At 47.8% G+C, this 23,148-nt stretch overlaps 1 protein-coding gene across 1 annotated transcript in view; it reads left to right on the forward strand.

Annotated features, from left to right (window-relative positions):
• xylt1 (xylosyltransferase I) overlaps positions 1–23,148 on the forward strand; it is a 304,533-nt gene that overhangs the window by 171,032 nt on the left and 110,353 nt on the right. Inside the window, exons 3-4 of the mRNA XM_072481856.1 lie at positions 20,440–20,612; positions 21,346–21,548. Coding sequence (XP_072337957.1) covers positions 20,440–20,612; positions 21,346–21,548 — 376 coding nt within the window. The remainder of the gene's footprint in view (positions 1–20,439; positions 20,613–21,345; positions 21,549–23,148) is intronic.

Consider the following 23,148-nt stretch of genomic DNA (forward strand, 5'->3'; position numbering starts at 1 on the left):
TCAGCAGTCAAGGGCATTCAGCCTCTGATCTCCGGGTAAGCGTTCTCCAAGGCGGCCTTCAGGACCCGCGACGACGCAGAATCGCCGAGCAGAAACTTATAGCCAAGTTCCGCACACATGAGTGCGGCCTCAACCGGGACCTGGGATTCATGTCGCATTACATTCATCCCCCACCATCTGGCCTGCAAAATCCTACCAACTGTCCTGGCTTGGTACAATTCACACCTCTTTAACCTGGGGTTACCCCATCTCTGGATCTGTAAAGATTTAATCACCTGCTAATGCTCGCATTCCAAGCATTGTTTGGCATCTTTGAATTTGTCTATATATGTGTTTCTGGAACAGACCTCTTCATTCACCTGAGGAAGGAGCAGCGCTCCGAAAGCTAGTGACATCGAAACAAACCTGTTGGACTTTAACCTGGTGTTGTAAGACTTCGTACTGTGCTCACCCCAGTCCAACGCCGGCATCTCCACATCACTTTATAGAGAACAGCAAAGAATAGGTTTTCAAGCTGAATTCCATTAAAAGGGGCCCAAATTTCACTGGAGTGCACTCCTCTGGTACAAGTGGAGCAGAGAGAAGCTCTCCACCCCCCACCTCCTGCCAGGCAAGACTGGAAACCCTGGGATTGGAGCCATCAGCATAGCAGTCAGACAGCCCACATCGCATGGGCACGAGTGGCATTGCTCAGAACAGCTGGGAGAATGTTAGTTAGGATTTGACAAGGCGAAAGCCAGCCCTTGACTGACTTAAGTTCCACTGATGTTAAGGGGGCCATAAAGGGTCGAATTACTGGAGTCATTTTAAAAATAAGTTTAGAGTACCCAATTATTTTTTTTCCAATTGAGGGGCAATTTAGCGTGGCCAATCCACTTAACCTGCACATCTTTGGTTGTGGGGATGAAACAGACACGGGGAGAATGTGTAAACTCCACACGGGTAGTGACCTCCTGGAGCGGGGATCGAACCCGGGTCCTCAGCGCCGGAGGCAGCAATGCTAACCACTTCACCACCGTGCCACCCAAAATCTTTTTTCAATAACCTTTATTAGTGTCACGAGTCGGCTTACATTAACACTACAATGAAGTTACTGTGAAAATCCCCATGTTGCCACACTCCGGCGCCTGTTCGGTTACACAGAGGGAAAATTCAGAATGTCCAATTCACCTAACAAGCACGTCTTTCAGGACTTGTGGGAGGAAACCGGAGCATCCGGAGGAAACCCACGCAGACTCGAGGAGAACGTGCAGACTCCGCACAGACAGTGACCCAAACTGGGAATCGAACCCGGGTCCCTGGCGCTGTGAAACAACTGTGCTGACCACTGTGCTACCGCACCACCCAAATACAATGCAGATGTTGGAAATGCTGGACGTACTCAGCTGGTCAGGCAGCATCTGTGGAGGGAGAAACCCCCCCACCCCCATCGGGAGGCAGAATCACAGAAATACTGGGTTCCATCCTATCTTGTAGTCCCCAATCTAGGATTGCACCTTGGCCCCAATCCGAATTCTAAAGCTAAAATACTTAGTTTGTATCTAACACAATAATATTTAAGAGATTTATGAGTATCATCTTATTCTGAGATTGTAATGCAGCCAAGAATTTGCCCCCAGCCAGTGAGCACCTTCTTACAAAACGTAATTCTTTTCCTGCCTCTTTTACTATATTGTAATTACTGGAAATGGCTGATGTACCATTTCAATACATCCTACTTTAATATATTCCATAGACTCCTGGAGAGATGGAATTGATGAGACATAAAGCACTTTAACATGATAATCAAGGAATTATTTCTCATGGTGTCAACAGAACAATGACACTTAAAATCCTTTAAAATTTTTAAATAAATAGCTTCTGTAATTCAAATGAATTTTCCTTTCAAGCAACAGGATGGAGTACATTTATTAATATTACCAGTCAATTCAAGTTTTCTCTGTGTTGCACACAGAAAAATGTCTGCAAAACTGTATTGCAAGTGAACAAATGTCGGGTATGAATAAGCCACGTGCTTTAGAGGCATAAAAGTGAACACGGCTGTAATTATTCCATTTGCATATTGTCTATATAAAGATATATATTTGTATGTTGACAAATTTAGGTAACTTTGATAATGGGGGTGATTCTCCGAGCCCCGTGCCGGGCCGGAGAATCGCAGCAACCGCGCCCCGACGCTGGCGCGCGATTCTCTGAGGTGCGGCGAATCGGCGCCGATTGGCGCGGCGCGGGCCGCTAGAATCGGAGGGGCCGCCGATTCTGCGGCCCGGAGGGGCTGAGCAGCCGCGCCGATCTGACAGAGTCCCGCCGGCGGCGTTCACCCCTGGTCGCTGCCGGCGGGAACTCTGCGCGAACGGTCGGGGAGCGGCCTGTGGGGGGGGGGCTCCGATGGGTCTGGCCCGCGATCGGGGCCCAACGATCGGCGGGCCGGCCTCCCCGGGCCAACTTCTGCGAAGCCGGCCCCTGAACACCGACGCCATGTTGGTCGGGGCCGGTGCGCTAAAGAAGTCCCCCGCGCATGCGCAGGTTGGCGTGGCCCGCTCCAGCGCCCCTGTGAGGGCCAGATTCGGTCGTACCCGTGTCCTGTTCGCACCCTTGTGTGAACCAAGGGCGCAATTCTCCCATCGGGAGACTAAGTGCCGACGCCGGAGTGAAAACCGGAGTGTTTCACTCCGGCGTCGGAGGCTGTTCCCAGCCCCCTATTCTCCCGCCCCCGGGGGGCTCGGAGCGGTGCCACGTAAATGACGTCATCTGCGCATGCGCGGTTGCCGTCCTTCCCGCGGCCGCCCCGCAAGAAGTTGTCGGATGGATCTTGCGGGGCGGGCGGAGGAAAGGAGGTCCGCCTTCAGGGAGGCCGGCCCGCCGATCGGTGGGTACCGATCGCAGGCCAGACCCCTTTTGAGTCCCCCCCCGGTGCAGGAACCCCCCCCCCCCCCAACAGGCCGCCCCCCCCCAGCGTTCCCGTGCTGTTCCCGCCGGCAGCGACCAGGTGTGGACGGCGCCGGCGGGAAGCCGTCGTGTTGGGCAGGCCGCTCGGCCCATCCGGGCCAGAGAATTGCCGCTCGCCCGTTACAAACAGTGAGCGGCGATTCTCTGAGCGGCCAGCCGTGATTCTCGCCGCGCCAGTTTGGGGGGGGGGAGAATCGCATGCGGGTGCCGGGGCGGCGTGGTGGGACTCGTGCGACGCCCCGGCGATTCTCCCACCCGGCGTGGGGGGGAGAATTACGTCCCATATATCTTGGGCTGGATTCTCTGATTGTGAGGCTATGTCCTCACGCTGGCGTGGGAACGGTGGCGTTTTACGCCCGAATATTCGACGCAAAACGGCCACCGATCCACCATTTGGCTGGGGGCGAGCATGCCGGCAGCATAGATACAGCCTGGAGAATTGCCTGGTCCGTGACCGCGCATACGCACGGCGGCGGCCTGCAGTGGCTGCGCCATGAAAAATGGTGCTGGCCGCTCGCGGACCCAGCCTGCAAAATAGTGCCCCCCCTTTGGCCAGCCCCGGACCACTCACCAACAGTGCCCCCAACCCCTGATATAATCCCCCCTGCCCGTGGATCGGCCCTCCCCCGACTGTGGCGCCACTGGATTCAGTCCGCAACCGCCACGCCGAGTTCCCGACGGATGAGACCACACGAGACCGACGCTGTCGTGAACACGGCCTGTCGGGAGCAGAGCACGGGGGGTGGGCTTCGCGCGGCGTGCTCACAGAGTGCGCCACTTTGGAGAGGGTGGAGCATCGCAAAAGTGGCGCCGCCCCCGAATTCGTCGCAAACGGGGATTCTCCAGCCGAACGGCGAACGCGATTTCAGCATGGCGACCGAATAATCCCATCTCATGTGTATAATTATGCAATTTTCTAATTTTAAATATTTTAGATCAGAACTAACTATTGGAAACTTTCAGGTGACCTTGAAGTGCAGCTGTAAAAGATGTGACAGATTTCCCATTGTGTGATTCATTATGTTTCTACAAAGGTCAACAGCAAATTTGAATCCTGTGCAGAGTTGGAAACCTGTTGTTTTCAGCCCAGAATCACAAGGTTACTGTCACAACCTGTATCCATCTGATAGTTAAGGAGTTGGGGGTTCTCGTATTCCCAGAATCCTTGCGGGAATACGCGCTTCCCCGACTTAAGTACTTCCGGTACCTCATGGACCAGCTGGCACTCACTTGATTGGGTATCACCGAGTGCCGTGTATCCCTAAAATATGCAGTTATTATTTCACTCAACTTGGTGTGAACTCCCCGTTCTTTCAGATATAAAACTGGCGACGAGAAGTAAACTTGATAAACTGTCAATACTGAGACTCTGCGACTCAGTCACCTCTTGACGTTCGTGTTACAAGTGAGGGCGCGTTTCTGTGCCATGCCACTGTCAGGACGTCTGGATGCCTTTGACGCCGGGGTTGAGGATTGGGCCTGATATACAGAGCGCATGCTCTATGATTTTCGAGCCAACAATATCGCGGAAGTTGAGCGTTAAATGGTGATCTTGCTAACCACTTGCAGGACCCATACTTAGGGATTATCCGGGGCCTCACGTGCCCGGCGGCACCAGACACCTGCACCTTTGACCAGCTCGTAGCGCTCATCGGTCAGCATTTTAACTCACCACCGTCTACAATCGTCCACCAGTATCGATTTAACACGGCAGAACGAGCCGTAGGTGAGTCATTCACTGAGTTCCTACCCCGATTACGATAACCTGCCGTATTTTGAGAATGCGGGACTTTGTTATCCGAGATGTTGCGTGATCTCCATAGACGGTGTCTATGGCAGCCCAGAGCACTTTCAACCGCATTCGATGGGAGTCCAGAATTCTGGTTTTGATGGACACGCGGCTCATTTGGCTGCATACACGGGAGAGCAACTACCACTCGTGGGGGCAGTGTTGGCTGCTGTTGCTTATGGCCATCAGTCGGCCCAGCTGCCCCATTTTGTAGTTTGAGGGGACGGCCCAGGCCTACTGGGGCGCAGTTAGTCGTGCCACTTACGCCTGGACTGGCAAAGCATTCTGAAGGTTGGGTCCGGTGGCTTGTGCGAAGTTCCCGGACCATTACCAGCCCGGGTTGGGGACCATCACAGGTGCTGTGGCTAAAACCAAGCGAGACCTGATGGCTCAATGGCGCTATTTCCGGGCACGTCCTGTTCGCTATGCCTTGGTGGACAAGGTGGACGCCGAACCCGACTGTTTGGGGAGTCTGGGTATCATTTGGCCCATACGCTTCCCCGACTGGGCGGCGCAGGTGGTCCCTGTCCTGAAACCGGCGGAATGCTTTGCCTTTGTGGAGACGACAAACTGACAGTTAATACCGCCTCGCGGCTGGATCGCTACCCCATGCCTCATACAGAGGACTTGTATGGCAAGCTGGCTGGTGGGTTCTCGTTTACCAAGCTGGACATGAGCAATACATATCTACAACTAGAACTCGACCGACAGGTCCTCTTGCCAATATCTCACAATTAATACACAGCAGAACCTCTACCAATATACCTTTTGGGGTCTTGTCGGTCTGTATAATTTTTCAGCGCATCATGGAAAATATCCTGTGAGGTTTGCCGCATGTCGCAATCTACCTCGATGATGTCCTTGTCACGGGAGCTACCGGGAAGATTCTGGAGACAGTGCTGCAATGGTTTTGAGAGTTTGCGTACACCTGTCGGGCGGAGTGCTTGTTCTATGCCAAAGAGCTGGTCTATTTAAGTTATCGCATGGCCCCCACTCCGACGGACATGACGGAACTACGCTCAATTCTAGGCTTGGTGAACCATTACGGGAAATTTGTCCCAAACCTTGCATCTTACTGGCCCCTCCACATCTTAAAGAAGCACCAGAACTGGATCTGGGGTGCGACGCAGGGGGCAGCTTTCCGGCGCATCAAGAGCCAGCTGTCATCCTCTGGTGTGCGAACGCACTACAACTCAGGCAAGCCTTTGGTCGTCACCTGCGATGCGTCACCTTATGAAATTGGGACCGTTTTGGCCCATTGGATGCCAGATGGTAGAGAGCGGCCAATCACTTTTGGGTCCCGTACACGGACGCGACGAGCATAAGTACGTGAAAGAGTGCCTGGTGGTGGTATTTGGTGTAAACAAGTTCCACCAGTACGTATACGGTCGCCACTTCAACACCATTATGGACCACAAGCCTCCACTAGCCCTCTTTCGTGAGGACAAAACAATCCTACCCATTACGTCGGCACACATCCAGCGCTGGGCACTGCTACTGGTCGCGTATGAGTACTCTTTGGAGCATCGGCCTGGGACCCACATAGTAAATGTGGCCGCACTAGCTGCTTGCCCCTACCAACCGAGGCCTCGCCTCCCCCTCAAGTGAACAACATCATGGCTTTATTGAACTTCATGGACTGCTGCCGGTCACTGCGTCCTGCATTGGCGATGGACACAGATGGACCCCATCTTAGATCATAGAATTTACAGTGCAGAAGGAGGCCATGCGGCCCATCGAGTCTGCACCGGCTCTTGGAAAGAGCACCCTACCCAAGGTCCACAGCTCCATCCTATCCCCATAACCCAGTAACCCCACCCAACACTAAGGGCAATTTTGGACACTATCGGCAATTTAGTATGGCCAATCCACCTAACCCGCACATCTTTGGACTGTGGGAGGAAACCGGAACATCCGGAGGAAACCCACGCACACACGGGTAGGATGTGCAGACTCCGCACAGACAGTGACCCAAGCCGGAATCGAACCTGGGACCCTGGAGCTGTAAAGCAATTGTGCTATCCGCAATGCTACCGTGCTGCCCACTTGCCAAGGTGCATCTTGCAATCTTGGTTGGAGGCCAGCATCGACCTGGAGACCTGCGGCTTTCTCCTCCAAGTTGTCTGAGCTCCGTGTGGAGGACAGTATACTCCTGTGGGCAAGTGGGTTGTCATCCCAGCAAAAGGCCCGTACTGAAGGACCTGCATTGCGGCCACCCAGGGGTGTCTAAAATGAAGTTGTCAGCAAGGAGCTATGTCTGGTGGCTTGGGCTCAATTCTGACATCGAGACGGTAGCTCAGCACTGCCCCATCTGCCTGGAACACCAGAAGCTCCTGCCATCGTGCCTCTTTATCCCTGAGGGTGGCCAGGCTGCCCTGGGCCCAGGTTCACCCTGTTGGTGGACGCCCGTTCAAAATGGTTGGAGGTCCACTGGATGATGATGATCACCTCTTGCACTGCCATCGATAAACTACGTCTCTCTCTTTCCACGCATGGCTTTCCTGAAGTCCTTTACAAGTGAGAAATTCGCGACCTTCATTAAGGCCAATGGAATTGGGCATGTGAGGACGGCTCCTTACCACCTGGCATCTAAGGGATTGGCTGAGCGGGTCGTCCTGATGATCAAGCGGGGACTTTGCAAGCAGACTTCAGGCTCCTTGGATACAAGATTGGCTTGTTCTTGTTCACCTATTGAACAATGTCACACGCAGTAACGGGAGTTGACCATGGGCTGGCGGCTCCGTACCCCCTTGAATTTGTTATTCTCGGATATCGGGCTAAAGATGCACCAGGCCCCGGAACAGCAGGGACGTCACTCTGCTCCACGTCCTCCATCCATGACAATTTTCTCCGGGGGATGCTGTGTTCATCCGAAATCTTGCCATCGGTGCCCACTGGCTCTCAGGGGCTGTTCTCCGCCAGATTGGTCCTTCTCCTACTGGGTCTAGGTCGGCAACCAACAATTATAGCACCATTTGGATCATCTTCGGTCACGAAGACCCACTCTTTTCCCGGTTCCTAACGTGCACCCCATCCAGGAGGATCCCGTCCCGCAGTCCAACAGGCCCGCTGTGGCGCTACATGCAGGCAATGCTACGCATCCACAAGACATGCTCTCTTCAGATTCCAAAATGGACACGCAGCCTTCGGCGGTCTCTGGAGTGGAGTGCGTTGCACAACCCCCTCCTGCCACTGTCCTACTGCGGTGCCCAGTAGAAAGCGTAGGTTCCCCAGCATGGTACTCACCGTCGGACCCAGTGCCTCGGGAAGAAACTGGGAGCCGAAGAGTGTCTGTCACCCCTCCTCTCCTTTTGTTTCTCCTCCTCCTCCACTTCTATGGCCAGTGGAGGGTCCTTCGGACTTTGGGACACTAGTGAACCAAATTTTTTTTTGTGGTCATCATTAGACTTTTTAATTGCAGATGTCTTAAAATTGTATTTGAATTCCATCATCATTTAAGGGATAGTTTAACGGGAGTTGTCCAAGGGCCGGCACAGACTCGATGGGCTGAATGACCTCCTGCTGCACTGTAGGAATTCTATTCTATGATTCTATCTTCCATATTATTTTGCCTGAAATGGAAGTTAAACTCTGGGTCTGTTTCTGTTTTGTCACCCTGAATTTGGGCATTACGTTAGCTTGTTTCTAACCTTTGGCACTTTGCCAGTTTAATCCAACAATAATGTCACTGCTTCATAAATCTCCTCTCGCGTCACTTTTAGCAGTTTGGGGATTTATATATTCTGAGCACAAGTACCCTATCTAGGTCTTCCATCTCATTTTGAACAAAGATGGAATCCTCCCCGTGTCTCACTCCTCATCCCCAGTTGCAAAAGCACATACTGAAACACTGGGTAAGAATTCTAACATTGGTGAGTGGGGATGGACTGAATGCGGGTGGGGAGGATTGAAAAAAGCTCCTTGGTGCATGTTCACAGAATGTTGACATTATGGGGTAGATGTTCCAATGTGAGTGCAGTGGTTGCTTTTGTTAGAAGTGGGTTTTGCTTGACATGATTGGACATGTGCTGTTTCGACCTGATTTTCTGAGTTCAGTGTTTTACAATACCTCTGATCAACTTGTGTACAGATTTGGGTGTCTGCAGACAGTCCACTAACAGCGAGAATGAACAAGTGTGTGCAAGTGGGGTGTAGGTTAGGTTGATCTTAGATTAGCATAAATGGTCAGCACAACACCGTGGGCTGAAGGGCCTGTACTGTGCTGTACTGTTCTATGTTCTTGGTAAAATTTAAAGGAATCAGACCAGTAGTAAGAGTGTGCTTTAGGAGTCCAAGGCTGTAAACGTAGAAATTAGCAGGCAGATCCAGAATTGCCCTTGGTGTTGGGTGGGGTTGCTGGGTTATGGGGAGAGGGTGGAGGTGTTGACCTTGGGTAGGGTGCTCTTTCCAAGAGCCGGTGCAGACTCGATGGGCCGAATGGCCTCCTTCTGCACTGTAAATTCTATGAAATGAAGGGAAAGAGAAAAGGAACTAGTATCGGAGCCCTATAAACAGAGAACCGCCGGCAGCCCCTCATCCCCACTTCTCCAATTGGATTTGTCCAACATGCAAACACAAATTGGGCAGTTCCATTCAGAAAATACGCATTAACGTGCGCACGCAGAGAGATGTTTGCCCTGCACGACATTTGTCCAGCTGCTTCATTTAGAACCTCGAGCCAGTCAAACATTTTATTTTCAGATTTTGCCACGAGTATTAATGAAGGAGAAACCGTAGAGCTTGGTGTCACTGTAAATGGAAGATTTGCTGGGAATCTACTCGTGTTTTAGTCCCTTTGACTGTATTTCACCGATGGAAATGTCAGATTTTAATTAAGTGTCATTTTTCTGCTCGACAGACAGGGCACAATGACAAATGAGAAGTCGAGCTTCCATGCATTAAAAAGGCTGGTTTTATTGATGCAGGGTTTGAAAATCACAAGGCGCTTGTAAAATGAAAAAAAAAAATCAGCAAAGGTTCAAAGCCCCTTGACCTGGTTAATAACTCTGGGTTTCCGAACGTGCTTTGGCAGGGAGTCGTTATCTGCAGGGATTAAAGATTTAACAGTCGAGGGTAGGAAATGGTGAATTTCCTCATCAAATTCCCCTGTCCATGAGAACATGTCTCACTGTTATAGTGAAGTGATTTGCTAACGGTGTCCAATGTTGCAAAGATTACGGAGCAGCTTTTTCAGTCTGTGTGCAAGGCTGTGTGGGTGTTTGCAAATTGTGCAGCAAAGTGCTGACCTCTTCCTTGTCTCCATTGGAGTTTCTACTCGTGCTAAGGCACAGGCACCAAGAGAAACATGGTAGAATTCTGGCCACATGGCACACTTATATATAATATATCCTCATGGCTAATCGCTAAAATTAGACAAAGAATGTTTTTAAAAAATGGTTGAAGCTTTGTCTGCCTTGGACCTTTGAACAATAGCAGCTATCATGGCAATATCACAGAAATTGACACCTTGTTATCTCGGAAGACACACAACCTCCTGTGGGCTGCAGAGACTGAATTCAAAGGGAACAATACAAAGGCCATCTGCATTTCATAAACCAGGCTTTAGTGTCCAAAAAGGTTAGGTGGGGTTACTGGGTTACGGGGATAGGGTGACGGTGTGGGCTTAGGTGGGGTGATTTTTCCAAGGGCCGGTGCAGGCTTGATGGACTGAATGACCTTCTTCTGCACTGTAAATTCTATGATTGCAGCCTCTGCAATCTCTAATTGCGCAATAAGTGAACTTACTTTTAAATCCACGGTACAACCCTTTATGTTGGTGCTTTTCAGGGGTCCTTGTGCTCGTCCCTGAGCACAATGGGGTTAGACTCACATCAGTCTATGACCCCAATGACTGCTGTGCAACAAATTTAACGTTGGGAACAGCATTGATTACTTTAAGGCAAGATTTCTGCCCCTATCTCTGGAGCAAGCCTCACCTTGGAGAGTTGCCAGCTAATTGGATTGGCTGGTAGCTCTGTAGTCCCACCAGCACTATGGGAGTTATGGTAACTGCTATGACTATAGGTAGCCACACCACGCCAAGGAGCCCAGGTAGGTCAGGACCTTGGCGGGCAGAGACACAGCAGAGGAGAGGAGGAAGAGAGGTAAAAGCGGGGGATGATTATGGGAGAGGAATGTGTGTGTGTCCCGTTTCGAGACCAGTCGATACTACTATAACTGCTGGGCTTCCCACATGGTTTGGGCCTTCCCACGTCACAAGTAAAATACTGACAACAACAGCAGGATGAAGCCCATACCGGGCGGCACAGTGGTTATCACTGCTGCTTCACAGCGCCAGCGGTCCAGGTTTGACCCAGCTGAGTCACTGTCTGTACACATTCTCCCCGTGTCTGCGTGGGTTCCCTCGGGGTGCTCCAGTTTCCTCCCACAAGTCCTGAAACACTTGCTTGTTAGGTGAATTGGACATTCTGAATTCTGCCTCAGCGTACCCGAACAGGCGCCGGAGTGTGGCAACTAGGGGATTTTCACAGTAACTTCATTGCGGTGTTCATGTAAGGCCATTTGTGACACTAATAAAGATTATTATTATCACATGTGTTGGCGGGAAGAACCACTCACTGGATTTTACATGCTCCGGCTTTCGAGCCCACCAGTGGGAAGCGTAAAATCCAGCCCCATTTCCACTGGCAGGCGGATCAGTAACCAGAGGACACACATTTAAGAACCAGGAGGAGTGGGTGTGAGGGCAGTGATGAGAAGTTATTTTTATGCACAATCAGGTATCTCACTCTGGAATGTACTGTCTGAGAGGAATGTGACAAAGCAGATTCAATTATAACTTTTGAAAAGGAATTGGACAAACACTGGAAAAGTAAAACTTTGTGGCGAGAGAAGGGAGATGTGAGTAATTGGAGAGCTCTTTCACAGAGGCAGGATGAATCAAATCACTCCCTCCTTCAGTGCTGGCTGATTTAACAGTTTGGGCCTCACTGTTTTTAGTTTATAGCTGAGCTCGCAGAATGTGAGCTGACTGCATCAAGCCCACTATTATTGTGTCAGACCAGTGACTGAGCAACTAAGGTGTGATTAGCGTGTGCAAAGAAATCTTCACCTCCTGAACTCATTGGATTTGACAAAGTAACAAAGGTCACAGTGAGAGGAGGTTCTCGATGAATTCCATATTTGGATTCAAATAGCAAACCTTCTGGAATTGTTGTTGTGCCACTGGCAGTAGGCATGACCTTTCCTATATCAAAGTATTATTTTCTGAAGACTGTTTATCATTTACCGTGTTTAGCCGTTGAGATTTATTTCATGGCTTTATTGAATGCTCTAATTAAACTTCCTGTCCATTAATTCATAGCTACTCCCACTTCTCCAATTATACATATTTATGGCAATAAATAAATATCTAGAACAAAATTTCACCATCATTTCACAGGCTGATATTCCTTTCCCTTGATTGGTTTAAAATGTTATGTTTGTTAGGGGCAGCACGGTGGCGCAGTGGGTTAGCACTGCTGCCTCACGGCGCCGAGGTCCCAGGTTCGATCCCGGCTCTGTGTCACTGTCCGTGTGGAGTTTGCACATTCTCCCCGTGTTTGCCTGGGTTTCGCCCCCACAACCCAAAGATGTGCAGGGTAGGTAGATTGGCTATGCTAAATTGCCCCTTAATTGGAAAAAAAAATGAATTGGGTACTTTAAATTTATTTTAAAAATTTAAAAATTAAAAATGTATGTTTGTTAAACAACAAATCAAAACTAACAAAGAACAACAAAGAACAAAGAAATGTACAGCACAGGAACAGGCCCTTCGGCCCTCCAAGCCCGTGCCGACCATACTGCCCGACTAAACTACAATATTCTACACTTCCTGGGTCCGTATCCTTCTATTCCCATCCTATTCATATATTTGTCAAGATGCCCCTTGAATGTCCCTATCGTCCCTGCTTCCACTACCTCCTCCGGTAGTGAGTTCCAGGCACCCACTACCCTCTGCGTAAAAAACTTGCCTCGTACATCTACTCTAAACCTTGCCCCTCTCACCTTAAACCTATGCCCCCTAGTAATTGACCCCTCTACCCTGGGGAAAAGCCTCTGACTATCCACTCTGTCTATGCCCCTCATAATTTTGTATACCTCTATCAGGTCGCCCCTCAACCTCCTTCGTTCCAGTGAGAACAAACCGAGTTTATTCAATCGCTCCTCATAGCTTATGCCCTCCATACCAGGCAACATTCTGGTAAATCTCTTCTGCACCCTCTCTAAAGCCTCCACATCCTTCTGGTAGTGTGGCGACTAAGAAAAGGGAAAGGTTAAAAGTCAAGGAAAGTAGGTGGGAAATGATCAACAAAAAACAATTAAGAACACGTGCAAACGGAAAAGTAGGTATGAGTAGCCCAGTAATGAGCAGAATTGTTCTGAATTTTAAAAAAAATCCGTGCCAGGAAATCATGCCCGACCTCACGCTCAGATGCTATTTCAATATTCATCACCGAGTATCTCTCCAAGTCACATGGCAAGACGGGCGCTGATTTGTCTGACGCCATTACCTAATGGGATCATAGATCCTGGCGCCATATTTGGATACCACTGGAGCACACACATTTGTTCTCTCCAACTGTGCGGAGGAAACATTTCGACATAGTTGTGTCCCAGAAGAAAACTGCACCAAAATTCAATAATGACTCCTTTGAGGCCCTTAACCTTATTGGGGCAGCACGGTAGCATGATGGTCAGCACAATTGCTTCACAGCTCCAGGGTCACAGGTTCGATTCCCGGCTTGGTTCACTGTCTGTGCGGAGTCTGCACGTTCTCCCCGTGTGTGCGTGGGTTTCCTCCGAGTGCTCCGGTTTCCTCCCACAGTCCAAAGATGTGCAGGTTAGGTGGATTGGCCATGCTAAATTGCCCTGAGTGTCCAAAATTGTCCTCAAGAGTTGGGTGAGGTTATTGGGATTTGGGAATAGGGTGGAGGTGTGGGATTGGGTAGGGTGCTCTTTCAAAGAGCCGCTGCAGACTCGATGGGCCGAATGGCCTCCTTTGCACTGTAAATTCTATGATCTATGATCCATAGAATCATAGAATTTACATTGTAGAGGGAGGCCATTCGGCCCATCGAGTCTGCAGCGGCCTTTGGAAAGAGCACCCTACTTAAGCCCACACCTCCACCCTATCCCTGTAACCCAGCAACCCCACTTAACCTTTTTTTTGGACACTAAGGGCAATTTATCACAGTCAATCCACCTAACCTGCACATCTTTGGACTTGTGGGAGGAAACCGGAGCACCCGGAGGAAACCCACGCACACGGGTAGAACGTGCAGACTCCGCTCAGACAGTGACCCAAGCCGGGAATCGAACCTGTGACCCTGGAGCTGTGAAACAACTGTGCTAACCACTATGCTACCGTGCCTCCAGCTGTGAGACAAGCTGTATCCAAGGGAGAGCTCCAGGTGGCCCACCAACTTGACCTTGCTGGCCTCGGAGGCAGTTGCAACAGAGATCAGCTTGTTGGGTACCCACTCGAGAAACTCCATCCAGTGCAGTAACCCAACCTTTAGCTCATTCCAACCTCTCACTCATTTTGGTTTCATGCACTCAAAGGATTAGACTTCTTGGGAATCTCACAGAATATTAGCTGGGGACGCATAAGCACCGATTGTCTCACGGGTGCTTTAACATCATCAGCATCTGATCTGTCATGCTGCATAGACTCCATCCTCAGCACTTTGGAGAGGGTCCAGCACACAGCAGGCATGCATGCTCCCCAACGTGTCCTCCATCTCTTCCCATCGCACTCCCATCAGGTAGACTGAAATGGACAATTTGGTAAATTTGTATCTGTCGCATAAATCTCGCAACTTCTCGAAGTTGAATGCATTTCGATGCTGAGACCGAGAGCAAGATGCCATTTCACTTTGTTAACGGCGGAGTAACAGACCTCAGACAGCAACGTTTTGGAGTTCTGCGTTTAACCTTGCGCCTGCTTTTGCCTCAGCTTGTTGTGACATTAGCTCAGAAATAAAAGCAAGCACTATTAATCTTGCTGTTAGCTTGACAGCAAATTATGGACCATTGTGTTTTTCCGTACGTCCAACTGTAAAACAGTGTGGCGGCCCTGCTTCTGTCTGAACCCTGATGTACATGGCTGCCACCTCGTGCTTCAGTCTAACCAGAATAGTATTGTGAACATTTTCACAGCAGTCTTTCAAAATTCACACTTTTGTGCAGCAGTGCTTCTGACATGTTGCAGCAGCTTATTTTCTGTTCAATGGTGCCAGTTATGCCTATTGACACTGTCTGTAAACCTGTAATACAGCAAACAAACTCAACCATAGACCACATCTTATCCCATTGATATCATACCGATCAGCCAATGGTTCTAAATCCTCAAATTTGCTCTACATTCACTGAAAGGGGTAGGAAGGTGAGGGTTTTTTTATTCACTCAAACACCTACCCAGTCAACATGCCGTCCTCATGAATTTGTCTCTTCAATTGGCACCCTGAAATAGGTGAAACATTGATGATGCTACTAATAAAACGGCAAGAATGAACGACAGGTGGTCAGTATTTGATCATCATCAGACACTGGGCGGACTGCTGCTTTACAGCGCCAGGGACCCGGCTTGGGTCTGCACGTTCTCCCCGTGTCTGCGTGGGTTTCCTCCGGGTGCTCCAATTTCCTCCCACAAGTCCCAAAAGCCGTGCTTGTTTGGTGAATTGGACATTCTGAATTCTCCCTCAGTGTACCCGAACAGGCGCCGGAGTGTGGCGACTAGGGACTTTCACAGAAACTTCATTGCAGTGTTAATGTAAGCCTACTTGTGACAATAATAAAGGTTATGAGATTATTATTATGATTTAAATAATCAATCTTGTTAAATAACAACAATATTTCATTATTACAATTATCTTGTTATTTAATACTTTCATTAACGTCGTCACACTGCAAGCTGGTATCCCACTGGTGTATAAAGGGATTCGGCGCAGGAGTCATGCAAGGCTCCTTAATAGCGATTCTGCTCAGTTTATGGTTTCTGAAATCACTAACTTTTCAAAGTGGAGAAAATTATATCAAACACTTTTTCAGCATTCCAGCACTGTACACTGTGACCTGTGAATGTCTGATTTCTTTATTGCACTTCCACAGATCTCTGTGAAAGCACTGTGGGCACACACATAAAAGACCTTACGTTGTTGCAACTTTGAATCAAGAGAAGAGCATGAATGACATTAATCATCCATATAATGTGGAAATGCAATGGATTATTTCAACAGCAGAAACTTCTGCTACAAGTGTGTGGAAATGTGCATAGTGGCTGAAGAGTTGGTTTATTCAGTGGGTAGGAGTTGATGGAGGAGGGAGCTTTCTCTGAATGTGTTTCTTCCCAAACTGCACAATGGACCAAAGGCTTGTAGGAATTGGGAATAATTCGAGATAAATATTCAGTTGCAAGTTATTAGCAATTTCCAGACTCTTTCTATCTATGCAGGTAACCGTATGGCAGTGTGAAAGGCTCCACATCATCACAGTTTCCAATAGATATACCCAATAAGCCAGCCATACTGACTTACTCAAAAAGATCCAAAAATGGGCAGGCTATTTTAGCAAGTGTGCATGACGATTGAGTTCCATCGTTTACAGTAACCTTGCCTGATGCTGTCATTAGTAGAGTATCGCAAAAGGCCATTATTTATGTTTTTGAGACGAGGTGGGGCTGAAATTGAGACTGGAAGTCGCTTCCACAAGGACATAGAATCTATACAGTGCAGATAGGGGCCATTCAGCGCATCATGTCTGTAATGATATGTAGATAGACATGTAACTAATGGGTTAATCACAACACCTAGCTGTGGCATAACCACTAGAGGGCATTACAAGACCCACTATATAATAAGAGCTCCCCGAGGCTCTCCCTCTCTTTCCAGCAGGAGTTATCCGAGAACAGCAGTGTAGAAGAGGATATCAGCCCAGACACCGCGTGCAGCTTAGATACAGTTCGTACAGTTAGTTATCCTTACTTTATTGCTGGAGTTAGTTCAGTAGAGTGTCAAACTCATTTATTAGTTTTATCGTTACTTAATAAATTCTTTCAGTTTACTTCGAAGACTCGAGTGTTCTTCAACATGACCTACAGTTAGTAACGACAGATATTACTCAAACTCATTAATACAATAGGGTCTACACCGACCATCTGAAAGAGCGCTCTCCCTCGGTCCACTTCCCCCACTCTATCCCCATGACCGAACCAAACCTCCAATTTTAGCATGGCCAATCCACCTACCTGCACGCCTTTGGACTGTTTATGAAATTTCAGTTGTCTTTTTAAGGTTTAATACTTTCTTTGTAAGTATTATTGGTTCTCTTTATATTTTTCTTTGCTATGTCATTGATGTTGAAATTGTGTTCAGCTTCTTTCGTCGCCCGCAATCTTGATTTGGAGCTTTCCATCTTGCCCTCTCTTGGAGGGGTAGAATTGTAGAGACTTATCTGTGACCCTCCACTCCGCCCCAAGGCAACAGTGTAAAAGTTGGGGTATCGGATGGGTTCTTTCACTGAAGATATTTATGTGTCGGACACTGATTGCGAGTACTTGTTTCTGAATGTGGCTGATACTTTGTGCAGAGCACACCGCTTGCTATACCAGCAGTTGGAAATTACTTTGTCCACTCCAGTGGTTGGAAAGGCTGAAAATGTGGGTGTGATCTATCCAAATGGGGACAGAGTCCCGTAGTGCGAGATTGGCCGGGTGTTTCCCAGTGCGCAGAGGGCCGAGAAACCCCCCACTACCTAATACCCATTTGGGTTGATCGGGTGCCCCGAGCTGCCGTTTCGTCTGGTCCCTATTTGTGGAGACCATCACTGAACGGCACTCGCCCGAGGTCTCCAAGGCGAGGGGGTTAGATCCCACGCCTTGGTTCGATCTCGGGAACCCATATAAGAGTGAGACTAGCTGTCTCACTCTAATATCCAAATTTGCTAAAGAATGATCCTGCCCACAATGTGCGGGATTCATATTTCGATGTCTCGCGAGATTGTGTTAGATCTCACGAGATGTGGCGAGCCGGGTGGATCCTGGAAGAGGAATCTCCCGGCATCGGCAGGTCACATTGCGCCGCGCTGCTTTTCGGCAGAACACGATCGGTAGATCCTGCCCGTAACTAGATTATAACTGGTTGCTCTGCTGCAACAATGTGCGTTCTTCATAAAACTATTTTCCTTAAATTTAAAGTTAATCATTCTTTTTTTTTCCAATTAAGGGGCAATTTAGCGTGGCCTATCTACCTACCCTGCACATCTTTGGGTTGTGGGGGTGAGACCCACGCAGACACGGGGAGAATGTGCAAACTCCACACGGACTTCATAAAAGCTGTGGCTTCAAATTTAGCAACATTGAGTTTTTCTGAGAAAGCACAGGGAAGAAAACTTCTATTTAATTGGGAAAGCACGATTTGTTTAGCCTCCAGAGCTAAATGTAGGGTTTACGAGTGATTCATCTCTTGACGTGTCATTACTCGGTCTGTCAGCTAACAAAATTGAATGCAGGGGTTATTTGTGCAGATGAGTCAAATTCCATTGTGTACGTAACAGAAGAGGTAGATAACACCTCATGCTTTGCAGCTTTTGCAGCACATAAGACTGATCGTATTACTGTCAGTGGAATTTCCACAAACTATGATTGAAGCAAAAGAGTTCAGCTGTGAGTTCTAGTTTTATGAATCCAGCATTCTACTCTGTGGAAGGTTTACACAAACGCCTCTAGTTGTAAGCCTGGGATCATTTGATGGGGCACAAGCTATTATTTGCTTAATAGAAGCCAACAGGAACACACTTTACGCACAGAAAAGTGAGTTTTGAAAGCGAAGGTGATGATGATTGAAAAGCGGTAGCCTGGAGCACTCCCTGCCCATTTGATACCTTTATCCTGATCGCCAGAACAGAACAGCTTTATTTCCTTGTCCATTATGACTCCTCTTCATGGCAGTGTGTAGTTCTACAGTACCAGTAATGCTGCAGTGTGTTGCACAAGTGGACATTACTCACGATCCTTGGTACAAATGGATACGGGCTAATTTAGCATGCAGTGCGATTGAATGCCATTCTGCCTTCATCTACAATGTCCCAAGGATTCAGGCCAATTTCTTCCCCAACTTAGCCAAGGCCATTGCAACTCGAGCAATTGCCTCCCTGATTGAGATTGGTTTACTTAATTATGAACCACACTTGGGACCTTTAGGTTCTGGATTTACTCAGTAAATTCAGTGATTTATCTACTCGCACGCTATAAGTGATAACATTCTACAGAAAATTGTCACATTATTTCAAGCCTAAGCTCCCTGTCAATGAAGTGATTAAGCATTCCGGCCAGTCAGCCTCTCTGGCACTGGAAATTAACTATTCCATAGGATCCCTACAGTGGAGAAGGAGGCCATTCGGCCCATCAAGTCTGCACCAAACCTCCGAAAGAACACCGTATCTCGGCACCCCACCCGTCCTATCCCCGTAACCCCGTGCATTGATCATGGGCATTCCACCTCACCTGCATATCTTTGGACTGTATAAGTATGGAGTCTCATGCCCTCACATTTTCATTGCTGGAGATTTAAATGATTCCAATGCTAAGTCTCCCTTTTTACCAGTGATGTTTTTTGCTTTTTTCTCCTCCTGTTCCACAACATTTGAAGCTCTTCCTCCATTACAGCATGTTCATTATGTTCTTATTAAAGCACCTCTGGTCTTATGATGCTGGGCATTTTTTACAGGATATAAAAATAAATGTTTTATTTATTCCAGGAAGCAGGAACTCTTTGACTGTGAAACTTAAACAAGATGCTGCGCATTGTAAAGGGGCAAACAATAGAATTTTACAATTTGTCATTATCATTTGACATATTAATGCAGCTTATTTGCAGCCAGGTAATGGTGAAAAATAACAGGTAAAATTGGTTTTCGGCAGCAGCGTGAAATGGGCGCCCACTACATCTGAGTTTTGGTTGTGTTGACTTGAACAGAAAGCAGGCTATTAAATGAGCTGCTGATTGTTTGTGAGCAAGGTGAAAACCAATTTCACCCCAACCTCTTTCTGCCAAAATAAATACTTTTAAACAGGTTAACATGTTACAGAGTGGATAGTCAGAAGCTGTTTCCCAGGGTGGAAGAGTAATTACTGGGGGACATAAATTTAAGGTGCGAGAGGCGAAGTTTAGAGGAGATGTGCAAGGGAAAGTTTTTACACAGGGGGTAGTGGGTGCCTGGAACTCGCTGCCGGAGGAGGTGGTGGAAGCAGGGACGATAGTGACATTTAAGGGACATCTTGACAAATATATGAATAGGATGGGAATAGAGTGTTACGGGCCTCGAAGAATAAAAGGTTTTAGGTTAGTCGGGCAGCATGGTCGGCACAGACTTGGAGGGCTGAAGGGCCTGTTCCTGTGCTGCACTTTTCTTTGTTCTTTGTTTGTTACGTTTACCAGGTTTGCCATGAGTGGTGCACCGTATATTGTACATTGTGCTTGTTTGAGCTTTACAGAATGCCTTGTATTACTGCTGAATCTGGAGACTGACTGTGGGCAATGGCTGCAGTATTGATCAGTATAGTTATTACCATGTTAAAATCAGTACTGTTATTACCATGCCTTTAGGCAAATCACCTACTGTGCACAAGACATCTCCACGCACTTAACTTTATGCTTTTATGGCATTTGTCTAATTTTGTGACTATCATTTGATACTGACAGGAAAATCAACAAATAACATCCAGCCAGAGGAAGACTCCTTGGAATCTCCGCCTCCAAACCCCATCAGAATCGCTTTTGTTTTGGTTGTTCATGGTAGATCTTCACGACAGCTACGACGCATGTTCAAGGCAATCTATCACAGAGACCACTACTATTACATACATGTGGACAAGGTAGGCTTAAGAAAGGCCATCAGTTCCCTGGATTTCCGTGATTAAAAACCTGATGGGTGTTCGGTAATAGTGAAAAATTGATTTTTCCCACACATTGCCGGTATCGTGTTTTGAGAATGGCGATTTTGTGTTTCGAGAACACAATAGTTGAAGACATCCATCTCCAAGGTTATTAATCTGCCCCATAATTTCTTATGGTTTATCTGGAAATCGACAGTTAAGAATTATTTTGCTATCTTATTGTGTTGCTATATCTTAAATTTATTTTAACGAACGAGCTTTAAGAATGATGCAAGTCTACAGTATTGAGTTAAACAACACAGCTTTCAAATTGGGAAGGAGCACTGAAGATGCATGTGGTGCTCTGCTTGGCAGCATTTGAATGGCAGTGACATTTTTAGTGCTGTTGGAGAACTGACTGTCCTGTAATCTGTAATGTTAAAATGTGGGCACTTTTCAAAACTTTCATTCTAAATTTAGCTTTGCGCCAATTGCAGGTGAAACAGTTGGTGTGAAACTGAACTGCTGTGAAAATCCTTTGTGCTGATGACCCATTCAATAATGGATCCTGAGCTGATCCAGTTCAGTGACAGGCAGACTGCACATCTTATGACAAGGGAATAACCAGCTGTGACAAGGCAATGCATAGATGCAGATGAATGGGTCCATCAGATGACTTGCTCAAAAAAAAATGTACATGGTCCCAATTAACTATGATTTATTCTGTTTTAAGCGATCGAACTATCTGCACCGGGATGTATTACAGTTTTCTACCCAGTACCCAAATGTGCGGGTGACACCTTGGCGAATGGCCACTATCTGGGGTGGGGCAAGCCTGCTGACTATGTACCTGCAAAGCATGCGGGATCTCCTGGAAATGAAAGACTGGTCCTGGGACTTCTTCATCAACCTAAGTGCTGCTGATTATCCCATAAGGTATGCAAATGAGAAAGTATGTACACTTACACTTTATTGAATAGTCCAAGGGAACTTGTCCACTGGCAATCAGACAGGGAGTGTTGATGTTGACAGGGTCTGCCAATACAAGGAAGTGCTGGACTGCACAAGTGTCATGAGGCAGGACTGGACTGTGTGTTTTGAAGCACATTGGATATAATTTCCTGAAGCTGCAGTGAAGATTTTTAAGTCAATATGATGGTTTCAGGCACCGATTGGACGGGATGGGATTATGCAACTCGGGTGCAGTGACCAAGTCTCCTTGACCATCACCCCAACTAACTATCTCCGAGAAAGGCAAGGGCAGCAGATGTAAGATCCCCTCTAAGTCAAACACAATCCTGATTTGGAACTATATCATTGTTCCTTCACTATCACTGGGTCAAAATCTTGGAACTTCCTAACAGCACCGTGGATGTACCTACACAACATGACCTGCAAAGGCTCAAGAAGGTGACTCATTACCACCTTTGAAAGAACAATTGTGGATAGGTCAGAAATGTTGATCTTGCCAGCGTCACCCAGGAATGAAATAAGCCCTCACTTCCACCCTACCCCGTAACCCAATAACCCCTCCTAACCTTTTTGGACACTTAAGGGCAATTTAGCATGGCCAATCCACCTAACCTGCACGTCTTTGGACTGTGGGAGGAAACCGGAGCACCCGGAGGAAACTCACACAGACACGGGGAGAAACATGCAGACTCCACACAGACAATGACCCAGCAGGGAATCAAACTTGGGACCCTGGAGCTGTGAAGCCATAGTGCTAGCCACTGTGCTACCTTGCTGTTATCTGTTGTCTCAAAACGCCCAGCCCTACAGTACGTCAACATAAATTCTTCTTTCTGTATGGATAACCTACCTGCCTAAAGGCTCCTGAAAGACATTCAAGAAAGTTTAGTTTCTATTCCACAAGATGTAACTCACCTGCATTCTTTATTTAAGTGATACAATCACTTGTGTTCGGCAACCCTGCCAGTCACTTGCCCTGGTTTAGCAAATACATCCAGCAGAGCAGGACCTAATATTACACCTGAGACAAGCTGGACTTAGAAATACACACACAAAATGCTTGAAATTAACTAGAAGAGGCAATTTTGAATAAATGATGAAACCCAAACTATTTTTTTAAAATTTAGAATACCCAATTCATTTTGCCAATTGAGGGGCAATTTAGTGTGGCCAATCCACCTACCCTGCACATCTGGGCAGCACGGTAGCAGAGTGGTTAGCACAGTTGCTTCACAGCTCCAGGGTCCCAGGTTCGATTCCCGGCTTGGGTCACTGTCTATGTGGAGTCTGCATGTTCTCCCCGTGTCTGCTTGGGTTTCCTCCGGGTGCTCCGGTTTGCTCCCACAGTCCAAAGATGTGCAGGCTAGGTGGCTTGGCTATGCTAAATTGCCCTTAGTGGCCAAAAAAGGTTAGGTGGGGTTACGGGGATATGGTGGAGGTGTGGGGAATAAGGTGGAGGCATGGGCTCAGGTAGGGTGCCATTTCCAAGAGCCGGTGCAGACTCGATGAGCCGAATGGCCTCCATCTGCACTGTAAATTCTATGGTTCTATGATCTTTGGGTTG

This window comes from Scyliorhinus torazame, chromosome 17 (assembly GCF_047496885.1).
Source record: "Scyliorhinus torazame isolate Kashiwa2021f chromosome 17, sScyTor2.1, whole genome shotgun sequence".
NCBI classification, from domain to species: Eukaryota; Metazoa; Chordata; class Chondrichthyes; order Carcharhiniformes; family Scyliorhinidae; genus Scyliorhinus; species Scyliorhinus torazame.